Source organism: Strongylocentrotus purpuratus, unplaced genomic scaffold (assembly GCF_000002235.5).
Source record: "Strongylocentrotus purpuratus isolate Spur 01 unplaced genomic scaffold, Spur_5.0 spur5_contig_848, whole genome shotgun sequence".
NCBI lineage: Eukaryota > Metazoa > Echinodermata > Echinoidea > Camarodonta > Strongylocentrotidae > Strongylocentrotus > Strongylocentrotus purpuratus.
In genome coordinates, this window is record NW_022145555.1 from 383,194 (window position 1) to 399,543 (window position 16,350).

The 16,350-nt window shown below is 37.8% G+C and overlaps 1 protein-coding gene across 1 annotated transcript; it reads left to right on the forward strand.

Annotated features, from left to right (window-relative positions):
- Positions 1 to 393: 393 nt before the first annotated feature.
- Positions 394 to 16,350, forward strand: LOC115918885 (arachidonate 5-lipoxygenase-like). Its single transcript, XM_030993398.1, has 12 exons — positions 394 to 1,086; positions 6,970 to 7,014; positions 8,112 to 8,237; positions 9,738 to 9,835; positions 10,188 to 10,320; positions 10,843 to 10,938; positions 11,662 to 11,876; positions 12,561 to 12,820; positions 13,784 to 13,860; positions 14,143 to 14,316; positions 15,053 to 15,216; positions 16,126 to 16,350. The coding sequence occupies exons 1-12, from the start codon at positions 586 to 588 to the stop codon at positions 16,238 to 16,240; spliced, it is 2,004 nt and encodes a 667-aa protein (XP_030849258.1). The 5' UTR covers positions 394 to 585; the 3' UTR covers positions 16,241 to 16,350.

Sequence of the window (16,350 nt, forward strand, 5' to 3'; positions counted from 1 at the left end):
TTTTTCGCCTGGTACGTCCCATTTTCAAGGAAATGGCTGCGCCCATGTCATGATAAAAGGCATTACAGTCATCATGCCAAGAAATCTGCATTTATATTTGTAAAAAGCAGGAATTCATTTCGTTTTGGGGGGAACAATAATTGCAGAATATCCTGCATATTAATATACCCTATCACTAACCCGCTACCGGATGCCATGTGTGCGCATGCTCAGCTCCAATGTGCGGGAATTCTGCAGTTATGTAAATAGGGTAATTCTCAGACACGTTTTGAAAAATCACGTTCACCTTTCCTCAGCCAATACATATAGTTAGTTGTATTGATACCGTTCAACGATCAAACATAAAAGCCCTGGATTCATCAATAGGCTTTGTGACCGTGGAAACCCGAAGCTGTAAACAATGCATGCTCGGACGGTACCAAATGAATGGATGAAGAGTTTTATTGATTGGGTTGGATATAACTGGACGTGGTATACATATTAGCATACCACGATATCTATACTGTTTCAAGTGTTGATGAGCCATCTCTGTTGGTGTCTCCGTGGCATTATCGACTAGAATTAATTTCACAATTTGAGGAGAAAATGGGGACGGGATCTTCTAAATCATCCGGGTTCAGCAGGACAAAAGACTACAATATCCATGTCAAGACTGGCGACCGCAAAGGCGCTGGCACCGATGCCAACGTCTATATCGCCCTCCACAACGACCAGGGGAAGCGTTCGCGCGACATCCAGCTCGATTGCAAGTTCAAGAACGACTTCGAGCGTGGCAAGGTCGACACGTACCCGGTCTCCAACCTTCCGAATTTCGGGCGGATCTCGATGATTGAACTATGGCGGGATGATGCTGGCCTGAATGATGACTGGTACGTTGATTCTGTGACCGTAGACCATGTTCGGTCGAAGGAGAGGTATATCTTTCCTCTACATCGATGGGTAAGGGATGTCATGAAGTTGTTCATCAATGAAAACGACATCAGTCTTCCACAGGACGATCTCAAACAGGAGCAGAGGCAGTTTGAGCTGCTCAAGAAAAGGAGCCTGTATGAGTTTGAATGTAAATCAGAAGGTTTGATACCGCAGGTAACTATAATACTGCATTATAGGCCTTCCCTTTTTCTCATTCTTATCAAATCTTATCATGATATAGAACATGTATTATTAGTATCATTAATAGTTAACATAGCAATTTATAGCGCTTAAAAAGAAGGTTGAGTTCTTGGAAGAGGTGAACACTAATTTGTGAGCATTATCATTGTTATTATGCAAGTGTAGAAGAACATCAGATAAAACATGTTTCCTGAAAAGCATGGCTCTTTAAATGCCTTCATATTCTAAATATGGCATTATGTAACAGCATACAAATCGGGACAGACTTTTACGCCACATGTTTGTGTAATCCCATATCCATATGTTTGTGTACAGTGCTAGTACCTTTACCAAGACTGGGCCAAATTTCTTATCATTTTGATGATTACAGAACCGTGCAGTACACACCAATATTTATTTGCTAGATGATCAACCTTTTCTGATCGATTCCACATCGTTTCATTTACAAGCAATCGCATGACAAGAACTCAACATTATCTTAAATATGGCACCTCTTCGGAACTTTTCAAGCAAAACGTACATTAACACCAGTGGCGGATCCAGGGGGGGGGGGGCAGGGGCCCGCCCTCCCCCCCCCCCCCGGCAAAAAAAAAGAAGGGAAAAAGGGAAGGATAAAAAAGAGGGAAATATTTTATATATATATTTTTTGGGTGCTAAAGAAAGCACAAAAAATTAAAAGTGTTCAACCCCCCCCCCCGGCCACTGAACGAAATATCTGACGACGTAAGAAGAAAGGTAGGGGAGATCAGTTGCGATATTTCCCACCAACAAGGTGTTATTGGGTGGGGGGGGGGGGCAATTGACAATTGTCATGAATCATTGTCTTTACGCTTACCATTATATGCATCTGGTTCGAATTTTGCTTAGGTGTTTGGTACTGGATGATTTAAATGGTAAAAATGAACTTGTGTCCTATTTATTCTAGTCTTATTCGTTTGCATTATGTTTTATTCATTCAATTACTAATGTTTCTGACTGTGTTCAAGACAATATCTTTGTTGTCGATCATAGTCCTATGTAGCTTGATATCTTATGGTAGTTTTGAGAGAAAAGCAATCCAAACAACGATTTCTGAATTGTAGCGACAATCGCGTTCGCCTTTGCTGCTCTGCAATAATACTTGACAAGCAGTATTAATTAATTTTCAAGGACTCATGATAAATTCGTTTAACAGTTGCTTACCCTCGGTTGATTCTTTTGTTCGGATTATTTGGAGGGGAGAGATGGAAGTGAACGATCTCACGCTTAACGACGTTGTGTTATTATTCTTATTTGTTCATCGTCTCCTACATGTAATAATAATAATAATAATAATAATAATAATAATAATAATAGCCTAATAGTCCACTCCAAATTTTATTGAACCGAAACGGAAATTCTTTTTGCCCAATTCAGTTCAATTCAATTCAATTGTTGTTAAGAAATTTTTGGTTGCACTCTGTAGATTATGATGATGCGATTGATCTTGTTTTCAATAACAAAATCAAACTCAAGTTCTTTACAACAATAAACAAAAATGAGGTGCTATTCGGTGTGGCGTACACATGGCAATCACATGGTAGATAAAATTATGATCATCAGTACTGGGTTAAATAAATAAAAGAATTTGAACCCGCCCTCGTTCGCTCTCTCTCTCTCTCTCTCTCTCCCTCTCTCCCTCTTTATGGCCTTACTTTTCCCTCTCTTACCTCCATGTGCATTTGTATGACTCGATAATACAGAAAATAAACAAATAAGATTCTTCCTCTTCCCCCTCCTTCTTCTATGTAGTAGGAGTAGTATTAGCAGCAGTAAGACAATAGGCTAATGATGACAACGATTATTATTATAACTATTATTATGGTTGGTGTTTTTTTTTTTCTTTCCAGAGAAAATTTATTCAATATTCAATAAATGTATTCAATATATTTGATCTGTTGACCTTCAGACTGGTTTTAGCTGCACATAGAATTCTTGTAGAACCTTTTTACTTGCTGTACACTCGGCATTTGACAAGCCAAGGTACAATTTTATACGCATATGGCGGTCTGTACTTTGTCTATACTGGAAGAAGAAAAATTATATACAAGGGTAGGTAAAACACGGTGATTTTACCTTTTTTTTTTCTTTTTTTTTTAAACACGGGCCCCCTCCCCCTGGTGCTCAAATAGCTTAAAAGTGTTATCCCACGATAGTTATCTGGATCTGTATCCTACCCTCTTTTTTGAAAATAGGGACTATACTACCTAGACACCAGTCTCTTGGTACTAGACCACTCTCCAGTAATACATTAAAATAACCAGTAATACAACCAGTGACAGCTGCTGAACAATTTTTCAAAAACTTATTTCTTACCAAATCTACACCAATCTGTATAACTTCATCAACCGAGATAGGGGCATCCAGCTCATCATTGCACGAAGACTGGTCAAAATCCACATAATGTGTTTCAGATGCTACACATTAGACCTTATTCAAACTACAAAAATGGCGCCCAAAATGATCTAAAGATTCCCCATGGCAAAAGTAAAGTAACTCTCAGGCGGGGACCGTGCTTTTGTTATTTCTGCCCCCAAACTATGGATTTTAGCTTGCCATTAGAAATACGAAGTACTCCATATCTTAATGTCTTCAAATCCATAATAAAAACATATTTTTTCAATTAAGAGATTCTATTTTGTAAAATTTAGTTTAAAAAAAAGGAGCTCTGAACCAGTGCAGCTGAATATATTTTAGTATAAAAGCTGCGCTATATAAATTTATTATCAATATCATTCATTATAAAGAGACCTTGGCTGGACAAGAAAAACGTATACGCTTCGGTCCATCAAAAGGTCGAATCTCAACTTTATTTTTCTTATTCTTCTTTTACATTTCGAAGCGTTGCATGGGGTCTCAATCTTGTTTGTTCTCCTACAAAAATCACTAATGCCCCCATTTAAGCATATACTTTGAATCTCGTCATGCTTCGAAAAGTTCGTGGCCAAATTATTGTTTCTGTTGATGATGAAATAAAGAAAGCACCTTTATATAGATCAGAGAGTGTGTTAAAAAGAGGACACAATAGGAGCATTGCAATTTAAATATCAAGAGATGGATTAGAGTTTATTTCTAAAATTAGCTCTCTTTCTCTCTTAAAACGAGTTCTCTCTTGAAAGTCAAATAAACTCGAAAGCTTCCTGGGGCTCCGCCCCGGAACCCCCGTCAGGGGCTCTGCCATGCCCCTCAAGCTTTAGCTGCCATATTGTACGGATCCATCAGAAAGCAAAATAAGCCTACTAAATAATTCATGTATATAAATATATATAGTTCTCCTATGTAAACTTTCCTCCATGAAATGCATAATAAATTCGTTTTCGAGGGTCGGCAATGAAAGTAGAATAAACAGTATAAATAGCCCCCGAATAAAGAAAAAACAGCTCGGTCGATTTGTTTTGAAGCATTATCCTCCAAGAACCTGACAGCTTAATCATTATTATCCAGATTAATAACGTATATCACACTCAGAGATGGAAGATCAATACGAAATGCATTATGCAACGTCTAGACATAAAGGTCGAATATTAACTTTGTTTTTTTCTTATTCTTCTTTTACATTTCGGAGCGTTGCATGGGATCTTAATCCTGTTTTTTCTACATACATCAATGCCCCCATTTAAGCATACTTTGAATCTGGTCACGCTTCGATCGTGGCCTAGAGTTTTGTTTCTGTTAATGATCAAATAAAGAAAGCACCCTTATATAGTTCAGGGAAAGCTATAGGATCATTCACCCAAGTCAGACAAAGGGATCGAACGCTACAGGACGTCATATTGCACATACTGGTCGTTGAACTCTGTTTTATCATTGGGTAGTGACTGAATGATCTTTTGCTTTCTTTTATTAATCTTATGAGTACCCCCCCCCCCCCCTTCATGGTTAAGAAATATCCTTGTGGTTAATGTTCTAAATATTTCTTACTTCAATTGCACCCTTGCATGCAAAATAACTTTTACACGTTTTACGTTATCCCTTCTTACCTTACTTTATTTTTGCTTTGTTTTTGCCTTTATACGTAGTTAAATAGTGGTAGTTTGTGACTCCCCTTTCCCTTATAGTAACCAATATCCACCTTAGAATTTGACTTTTTATTCCAAGATACGCAAAATGAGTTTGATTATAGTAATAAAAACAACATGTATGGTACGAATATGAACCCGACTGAAGAAGATAATTTATCAGATATTGACCCTGTTGTTAACTGTCCTGTCCTGTAATCCAAATGGATACTGGCTATCAGCTGAATTTAGTTCTGAAATGAACTTTGATAATGATTTAATCCATTTTAACGCAAGAAGCCTAAACAAAAATGTTGATAATATACATGATTTTATTACGAAACATATAAATACAAATTTTTCAATAATGGATTCAGTGAAACATGGATACACCCATTGACACCAAAAGAATTATTTCTTATTTCAAATAATTTTCAGTATGACTTCAGGGCACAACATTCTTGTGGACATGCATTAATTGATTTAAATAACACTCTTTGAACTAATATTAATAATAATTATCACTCATTTGGTATATTTCTAGACTTGTCAAAAGCCTTCGACCTCATAGACCATAACATACCTTTATATAGATTATCTATTATGGTATAATAGGAGCAGTGGGAGACTGGTTTCAGAGCTACTTACTTGATCGACGTAACTATACGTCATTTAATAATTGTAATTCCCAATACTCGACAGCCCAGTATGTGGTCACCCAAGGCTCCATAATGGGCCCGCTCCTCTTTCTAATTCATATTAATGATGTATGTACAGCATCTTCATTGTTTGATTAAGTCTTATTCTATGACGATACAACTATCATTTCAACACTTAGTAGTTTCATTTTTTGTTAGAAAAAAAACCCAATAATGAATTTTGTAAAATAGCCGATTGGTTCAATGCTAACAAACTGATTGTTAATTATGAAAAAAATAATGTTATGTATTTAAAAAAACATCATGTATTACAAAATTCTTTAGATTTTCATATGAGAATGAAAGATGTTACTCTAAATTTGGTTAACTCTGTCAAATTACTAGGATTTATACTTGATGATAATCTATCATTTAAGGAACACCGTTTCTTTATAAATAAGATGTCAAAGAACATAGGTATAGTATCTAAATAACGTAGTACCCTTGCAGAAAAACACCTGTTAATGCTTTGTTATAATTCTTTATTACTTCCCTATATCTAATATGATAATTTTACTTGGACAGTTAACTCAGTCAGTTAACTCTTATTGCATTTAAATCTGCTGGTCCTCGAATATGGAATTCCCTCCCTTCTGATGTAACTTCCAGCACTAATGTTACTTCATTCGAAACCAAACTCAAACGTTCAATAATAACTACCTATGTCAAATAAACATGTAATTTCATCTCTCCTCCTCACGTTTTCTTATTTCACCTTTTCCTATTTCCTTTTACCTATATGTTTAGTGCTTAACGATTTAACTAAGTTTGTTTTGTATCTCATGTTTATTCTATGTATATTTATTCATTTATTGGGTGCCCAATTAATCAAGCCTTGGCTTTTAGGGGCACCCTGACCATTTACACTGTATAATGTTCAGACATGCAAGATTTGTATTTTGTTTTTTAAATGGTTTAATTAAACAAATTGAATTGAATTGAATTAAAAACAATTAATTTCGACGTCTTTACAAAGACTTTATAATATAATGTCATACTTTGAGTACAGTTCATATTTGTTATAATTTTGTCATTTATGAGAATTCCGTTTCGTGTAATGTGAAACAAATAAACTTGAAACTAAAGGTTAAACAAATAAATTTGAAACTAAACTTGAAACTAATTATTTCTGTTTCGTTTAGATCAAAACGTTTCCGATGGATGAATCATTCTCAAATGATTACCAGGTATGTATTCAAATCGAATTACATAACTATAATAAGACCGGAGTGTTAGCTCAGTCAGTAGAGCGTCCGCCTCACAACCGGGAGGCCGTGGGTTCGATCCCCGGCCACGTCATACTAAAAGACGTTAAAAGATGGGAGTTGTTGCTACCTTGTTTGGCGCTCAACAATAAGGGATAGAGCAACGTCGATCTGGCGCTGCTCAGTGGCTGCCGGGCTCACGATCAATTGGGCAAAAAGAATTTTTATTTGGGTTTAAAAGATTATTATTATTATTATTATTATTATAAAGTTTTTTCCATGGAAATTATATTTCTAGGGGTATCGCAAAATGAGTTCATTAATCCGATTTCTTTTTTGGAAGTCATCTTTACGTTATTTCTAAAGTAGTTAATATGCAAGAATATAATTTAATCAAAACTCGGTTTCATACAATAAACTAGTCCATGATATTAAGCAAAAAAATCATCCAGATATTGTATGAAAGGAGATATTGTGAAATCTTCATTTTGTGGGGATTATTTTTACAAAGTGTATGCGCCACAGCATTGTTTGAATTGTAGTACTGGACTCAACCATTCCTCATTACTAGATCTTTTATTGTCGTACTGTTTTGCTTAGTCGTATTTCTGTGCATTTTAGGATGAGTAGTTATAGCAGTGAGTATGGGTATTGCTAAAGGGTTTGTACACGAATTTGTTCGTACTTATACTATTTCTAATTGACTCGTGTACAACAGTTTTGACATAGTCTATTTTTGTGAAAAACGGACTTATAACACGAGTGTCTATGGGGTTTTTGATGGGGTCTTGACTTTTTGAATTTAGATAGGGATTTTTCATTTTGGACTTGGTCATTTTTTCGATAAAATTGAATTTTACTTAAGGATTTTTTATTATGGACTTGTTTTTTTTCGTTAAAAATTCGTGTAAGACAAACCCTATGGCAAAACCCATACTCACTGCTATAACTACTAGGGTGGCGGTTGAAAAATATTGATTGCTTATTCAAAAATGTATTATTTATATGGAATTCTAGAAGTGCGATTGCACTGCGCATATTCTTATACATTTCTTTCTCCATCTTCTCTTCTTTCTCAGTGGGACATCGTAACACTTAAAGCTAAACTGATGCTTCAAACAGCAACCATCAAAATGACCAGCAAATCCTGGGAAAAGCTGGATGACATTGGGGAGCTGTACACCGGGATCCTGCCAATACCTTATGTAAGTACCCCGCCCTTTTGTACGTTTTGCTTAAAGGGCAAGTCCACTCCAAAAATAGCTTACTTTCAATAGAAGCAGAAAAATCAGAAAAATCAATCAAAAAAGTTTGAGCAAAATCGGATAACTAATAAGAAAGTTATGAATTTTTAATGCATAAAAATCTTTGAAAATCACAAGACAAATTGGCAACTCACTCTTGAGTCTATGACGTCATTGCCTCGTTATCCACTAATTGTTTTCTTTGTATTGATAATATAAATTTCCAATTTTCGCCATCAAAATATTATTTCCTCACACAAGCATCCAATTCTCATAAATTCTTATAATAAAGAGTAATATTTTTCAGTTAAATCATGAAAAATGCTAATTTTGATAAACTATTTAATAAAAATCAATGATTATGAATATACAATATGCAGAAAAAAGTATAAATTCTTCAAAGTTTATATATGATTTTGTGAAACGTCATGCACGCAATATGATACAAATCATATAACCTGGGCAAAGGCGTAGGGACATCAAGTTTTGGGGGATAAAAAGGGAAATTAATGGGATAAAAATATGTAAAGCAATTGATAAGGCAATGACGTCGCAATCTGATAACCAACTTGGCAATTTGTGTAGTGATTTTCTAAGTTCCATACTTTTTCATACTTTTTCATACTTTTTCACAAATGAATAACTTGTTGCTCTGTTTCCCCTATTTTTCAGCATCTATTTAAAGCAAATTATTTTTGGAGTAGACTTAGCCTTTAATAATCCATGTTGAAATTATTTCACTTTTATTTTGAAACTGCCCTTTTACTCATCAATAACTTCCAAAATCTCTCTCCTAAACAATAAATTGCATTTGATTTTTTTTTAAATCAATTTTGTTTAGTTTCGCAGATGGCAAACAATGTAGCTCTAATAATATCATTTTAAAAGCAAAACATTTGACACACGTACGGGTGCTGTAACCATGTTTGCTTCAACCACTATGTCATATTTGTTTGAAACTAGTTGAGTTGCTTTTATTTGTGTTTGATCAGATACAGAAAGTATTTATTTGAAGGAAAAAATACTGCACCACCCTTTAAAGATGTTAATGTTATGTTTATAGATATATCCAGACCATCTCTCTAGAATTGGTTAAACTTCCATAGCGTAATTAAATTTCCCACCCTCCCTTAAAAGTCATTCCACCCCATTTGTGGGTTTTTTTCAATGGCTTCAGGAGTGTGTGTGTCGTGTTTTTACAGACGTGTGTCAATCAGATATGAATATTTACGTCTGAGGACCGACCTTTAAACGTCACCATCCGAAAGATCTGACTCAGTTTCGAACCTACGTCCTCGGCTGAATCAGTTTGTAACTTCCACTGTTAGCTGGATTACAGGCGCACGCCACAACGCCTCATTTAAAAGTGTGATTTACTTACGCTGTATTTAACCCACATCTCCCTGTCTATATATTGAACACCCTCTGATTGTCCCTTTCCTTCTTCATTGAATTATACAGGGCATGAACAATTGGCGATCGGATAAAGAGTTCGGTTACCAGCGGCTGACCGGATGTAATGCGACAAATATCCGACTATGCACTGAAATTCCCACAAAGTAAGTGAACTTTTTTCCCGGTTGATCGACCGATAATACCATGGAAAATGTAAAAATATCTGAATCAGAGTTATTGGTTACTACAGTTCAAATCATCGTTTTAAATATGCCGATAAAAATGAAGATAGGATCAATGTTATTCAAATTTATTTTCATCATAGGCTATCTCAAAAGGATGAGTGATTCAACATGAGGTGGTTGCGAAAAAGAACAAATTTTCTTGCCAATTTTTTATAATTAGTATTTTCAGTCTTTCAAAAAAAATCTTTGTAAAAAAGATATGTCTAATTACCCCTTTATCATAAGTATGGAATATCGAGGTCTCTTTTTTCCTTCCTTGTTCTTTGCCTAGATTTCCGGTGACAGACGCAATGTTAGAACCCCTATTAGAAGGCATGACTATAGCTGATGCATTATCAAAGAAACGACTGTTTATCTTAGACTACGAGATTCTCCACGATCTTCCTTGCACAAAAGGCAGAAAGGTATATTGCAATTTGAAATCCGCCAAAACGGAACCCGGGATGTATTTTGTATACTTCGATACATTCAGAGAGTGTATGTTATAACTGTTGCAGGATTTCAAAACTGCCTCTTATTTCGTAGAAAATGAATAAATATATCTCATCCAATTAATTTGTTACATGTATTCAAATAATTATACAAGTGAGAGAGAGAGAGAGAGAGAGAGAGAGAGAGGGAGGGATGGAGGGAGAGAGAGGGAGAGAGAGGGGTGGGGGAGAGAGAGATAGAGTGTGTGAGGGGAAAATGGGAGAGGAATAGAGAAAAGAGGGAGAAAGGGGGGATGAGAAGAAAGAGCAAGAAGAGGAAAGGGTGCGTGAATGAGAAAGAGAGAGAGAGAGATAGATAGAGAGAGAGAGAGAGAGAGAGAGAGAAAGATTGAGATTATAAAGAACAGAATTGCAAGATAATATGATATACTCACCAGGCCCTGTAAACACGTATCGTTTTTTATTTCTCACTTTTCATTTTCCAACACCCTGTAGATCTGCGCGCCCATGTGCCTATTTGTCGTCAACAAGAATAGGAACCTGATGCCCCTTGCAATTCAACTCTTTCAAGATCCTTCAGAAAATAACCCGGTGAGTTTATAAAAAGAAATGACAGAGTGGCAAGGGGGGAGCAGAGAATCATTCATTCCAAAACTTGTTTATTCAACAGACTGTCCTGTAAAGCGACACTTCCTACTAATGTGTACCCCCCCCCCCTCCCATCCTGAGCACGTACATGAGCCACCTGCCGTTTGCGTTTTAAATATGAATATGGAACCATATAAATGCTATCGTTATCATCATCATCATCATCAAATTCCCATCCATCTCAGCCTGATCACTGAATGTGAACTTATTGGGGGGGGGGGGGGGGGGCTTGTCTGTGAATTCTATCCAATTAACGATTTGGATGTTTCATTGTTGGTCAAACAGTTTTTGAGCGTCAAGCAACGACTGGCTGGAATGCTCCCCAGGGAGTAGAGATTGTGCACAGTGTGTGCGGGCAAGCACTGAATCCATTGACTGGGGTAATAGTATATCTGTAAAGCGCTTAGAGACGTCCGAGATGTGCGCTTGTAAAATGGCGACTGGCTGGAATGCTCCCCAGGGAGTGGAAAATTTGCACACATTGTGTGCAGGTAAGCAAGAATCCGATGACCGGGGTAATAATATATCTGTAAAGCGCTTAGGCACATCGTTGGATCGGTGTATTGAGCGCTATATAAAAAAAAAAAAGGATTATTATTATTATTATTATTAAGCGCTATATATAAGCTGAATATTATTATTATTATTATTGTTTTCCTCTTTCAGATCTTTTTACCGACCGATCCTGAATATGTCTGGCTGATGGCGAAGATGTGGTTCAATAACGCGGATGCTTCTTTCCACCAGTCTTCCACCCATCTAGGATACACACATCTCATCATTGAATCGGTTGCCGTAGCAACGCATCGTTGTCTCTCCCAGTCTCACCCGATTTTCCGTCTCCTCGCTCCGCATTTTATCTTCCTTATAGCGATCAACACGTGAGTTGACTCATAGAGAAATCGGAATACAATCGGCATAAGTCGGCATAACTCGTAACAATTCGTACTGAATCGTTTACATTTTGAGCACGTTCGAAGTAGGCCTACTTCTAGTGTCAGTACGAGTAAAATGAAACATGTTCACAACCTATCCGTTGTTGAGTCACCGGGTTTCTACTAGTTCTCTATGCTAAATAGTACAGTTCGCAGCCTAGCAAGACATCCTTTTAATAGTCGGATTATTTTATCAGGGGGAATAAGGAAGATAATAATTAGATAAAATAAGAGTGTTACGGAGACGAATGACGTCAAAGTATAAGTAGTATTCTTAACTGTTAAATGAGTGTAAGGAAAATGTACGCCTATACTTGGCGTACCTAATTGATAATCGACAATTACAAATTTGCGTTGGCAAACTTGTAAATTGGTGTTGTTTTATGCCATCATTCTTTAGATGGTAGGTGTTGAGGTTTGTCCGTTTTTTAGGATAAATGTATATATTTTTAACGTTGGTAAATTTGAGATCTTAGGACTATTTGTTGTTGTCTACACAACTTGCGTTATTGACGCCACAATTTTTAAGGCATTTTTTCGTGACACCCCCATCCCCCTTGCAAAATTCAATTTCCGCCCCTGGCCGGCATTAATAATTCGTGAATGCTCTGTTTTTATATTCACCCGCAGGCGAGCTCTTGCCAAATTAGTTTCCGAAGGAGGATGGGTTGATCAATGCATGGCCATCGGTCGGATCGGTATGTTTGAAATCATCCGCCGATCCTGGGATCGCTGGTCCCTGGAGAAGCAAGGATCACTCGAGAAAGACCTTGCTGACAGGGGAGTCGACGACCCGGAAGTACTTCCCAACTATCACTACCGGGACGATGCTCGGCTTGTGCGGAGGGCAATATACAATTACGTGAAAACTATAGTCGATCACCACTATGGTGAGAAATGTATTTATTGTAGTGTAGATATTAAATTCTCCGATGTTGTCCAGGCTCATATATAAATACATGTCATTGATTAGAGGCTGTTCACACCGCAATGAGATAGCGCGGTCTATCGTAACACCCCCTTTTTTCTAGCGCGCGCTAGACCGCGCTATCTCTCGTGGACCACCCCCAAGAGGTGCTCCAGTGGCACGCCGTTTTGGCTCGCCGTGGCTCGGTGTTGGGCGGACCGAAACGACGTTGTACCTTTCAAACCGCAGAGATAGCGCGGTCTAGCGCGCGCTATCTCTGTCGGTGTGAACAGCCTCATGATGGGCTAGCTTACTTCTTCTATGAAAGGTCAACCAAATCTGTTATTCTTTTCACATCCGGACATCAAACTTTTGATGATTAAAATATGAATTAAACGTTACCGGGTATCAAATTCTAAACATAACTGGTGACAGAAATGCACTGATAGTTGTATTACATTATGAGCGGAGGCAAAGGTACGCAAGGATCTGACTAGTACCAGCCCCCAAATTTGCTATCAGATATCGAAGCATTAGAAACTTATAAGTATTGAATATTGACAACTAGACGTTTGAAGAGATCTTTATTATTTCCCTCTTTCCAAAATAAAATAAAATGAAATTATAAAGTTTAACAAAAAGTCAATGCGCATAAAGATAGGTTCATGTTGTTTTTCGATAGATGGAGACCCTTCCAACTTACCTAAATACTAGAATATTGTTTCTCATTTTACCTTTCTTTGTCAAACGTATGTATCCATCATTTTGTACGTATGCTTAAATTTAAGATTTGAAAAAAGTTAAATAAATACTTTGAAGAAAAAACATTTGCCTCGATTTAACTCCACCACGGGCTCATTTTTCATCAATAACGGATTACTCCCAAATGCTTACGAAAGTGATTTATACTCATAATATTTTTGTATCTCTTTGCCTGTTTGGATAGATACGGATGAGCGAGTGACGTCAGACTTTGAGATTCGGCATTGGGGCAAGACACTAAGTACGGAATGCGGTATGAAGGTATAAATGAAATGCGTTTTCAGTCTTCCGTGCAATTATTTAACCCGTTGACTACTGAATTTATTCATTGGCGTAGGCTTAATACAGGGGATACCCGGTTCCAGTAAGCAATGGGTTAACATCCGAAATTACGTTACTCATTGAGACGGAGTTATGGTTGAGATTGAAGGAACAACTAAATCCTGTTTGGCACGTACTCCAATATAAATCTTCGTGAAGGAAAGGGAGCAATAAGTAATAAATGTTGTATGCCAAAATCATATTGTTATTGTTTCGTTCCAGGGCGTTCCGAACGGCGGTGAGTTCTCGACGGCAGACGAGGTTACGGAGATCATTACGAACTTCATCTTCATCGGCAGCGTCGGGCATGCGGCATCCAATTTCTCGCAGTACGACGAGTATGGTTTCCCGCCAAATTACCCCTCATTCCTTTTCGGCGAACCCCCTAGAGATAAGGTATATCACTCCCCAAACTGAAAAAGATATATAACATTGCACAGCTCAGCACGGCATGATAATTAACTTTATCATCCGCCCTTCACTTTTTTTTTAAAATATACATCATAATCATATTGGAGTAACATTATTAAAATTACCCTTTGACTGCATCTTCCTCACAAACTTGTTTATTGTCTTTCTCGAACGCTTTTGCAATTTTTCTCCCCTCCCCTTTCTTCCCTGAATTTTTCTTCTATCTCGGTCCGCCCCTTTTTCCTTCGAGTGTCTTTAAAAAAATATATAATTCATACACGTTTCCACATCTCTCTTTCTCCTCATATCTTGCTTCCTCCGCCTCCTCCCTTCGCCCCCTTTCTATCTCTATCTATATATATCTCTCCCTCTCCATCTCTTCCCCTCTCCCTTTCACTCTCTCCCCCCCCCCTCTCTCTCTCTCTCTCTCTCTCCCTCTCTCCCTCTTACAGACGCTCTTTCTATGTAGACAAAAAGAAAACCTATCTTATCCTCCATATCCAGTCCTTAACTCTCTCTCTCTCTCTCTCTCTTTCTTTCTCTATCTCTCGCCCTCTCTCTCCCTCTCACACACTCTCTTTCTATGAAACAACAAACTATCTTAATACCCTCCATATTCCAGTCCCTCTCTCTCTCTCTCTCTCTCTCTCTCTCTCTCTATTTTGTTAACCTCCAGTGTTTGCTATCCGTTTATCCCTGTTCTCTCCATCTCTTCCATCAGACTGAGCGGACAGAGGAGGATATCCTGGCCCAGATGCCCTCTAAGGATATGACCTTGAGCATCATGTTGGTCACCAAGCTACTCAGTGATCGGGGCACCAATGGACTAGGGGACTTCGAAGTGCAGTACCTGCATGATCCTGTGAGCCTAAACGCATTGAAACAGTAAGAACACCCTCTCATTTCTAACACCTATAACCATCTTTGAGAGTTTGCCGACTTTGAATCGGTATGGGACACACTCAAGTTGAGAGTCGACTTGGACATGATGTATACTCAATTTAATCCGTTGATTACTTAATTATCTCATTTTCACCCGGTTCCAGTAGTCAATCGGTCGACGGCTAGAAAACACTCGAGTTGGGTGACAATTAAATGCCGAATTGAAACACATACCCGAGTTGAATGCCGAGTTGGAAACACACACTCGAGTTTCGTGCCGAATTCACACTTGGGTTGAGTACATGCCGAGTTGGACACACTCGGGCTCACTGTCAAGATGGATTCACACTTGAGTTGAGTGCCGAGTACGACACTTAGGCACACTCAAGATGAGTGCTGACATGAGCACACACTCGAGTGGAGTGCCAAATTGGACACACTCAAGTTGAGTGCCGACCTATACACACACTCGTGCTCAGTTTCAAGTTGGAAATACATTCAGATGTGTTGCCGAGTTGGACACACACACGAGCTCAGTGTAAAGTTTGCCATACATTAGAGATGCGTGCCGAGTTAACACTCGAGTTGATTGCCGAGTACGATACTTAGGCACACTCAAGATGAGTGCTGACATGAGCACACACTCGAGTGGAGTACCAAATTGGACACACTCAAGTTGAGTGCAGAGTTGTACACACACTCGAGCTCAGTTTCAAGTTGGAAATACATTCAGATGTGTTGCCGAGTTGCATGGACACACACTCGAGCTCAGTGCAAAGTTTGGCGGGGGGGGGGGCAGAATGAAGAAAAAAGTATAATTCACAAGAAAATAAAAAATAAACTTGAAACCTAATGTTCGCTTCGAGAACATCAAAAATTTCTAATAATTATGAATTCTTTTCTCTCTTTCAGGTTCAAAGCAGATTGCCTGAAAGTTGGCGCCATCATTGATGAAATGAACAAGACAAGGGAGCAGAAATACACATACCTTAACCCAAAGGAGATTCCTAATGCGATCAGTATTTAGAACTTAAAGTATGGGAGATCTGCACTTTTTCCACAGATAGTTCGGATAACACTTTGAATTTATAATATGTTATGAAAATATCGAGTTTGTTATTATTATATTTATATATA

What these genes read in the sequence shown, in the direction of transcription:
- LOC115918885 (XM_030993398.1), top strand. Translation starts at nt 586, where the DNA reads ATGGGGACGGGATCTTCTAAATCATCCGGGTTCAGCAGGACAAAAGAC. An exon ending in TGCACTGAAATTCCCACAAA is followed by an intron (nt 9,836 to 10,187) that starts GTAAGTGAACTT and finishes TTCTTTGCCTAG; the next exon opens with ATTTCCGGTGACAGACGCAA. An exon ending in AGCCTAAACGCATTGAAACA is followed by an intron (nt 15,217 to 16,125) that starts GTAAGAACACCC and finishes TCTCTCTTTCAG; the next exon opens with GTTCAAAGCAGATTGCCTGA.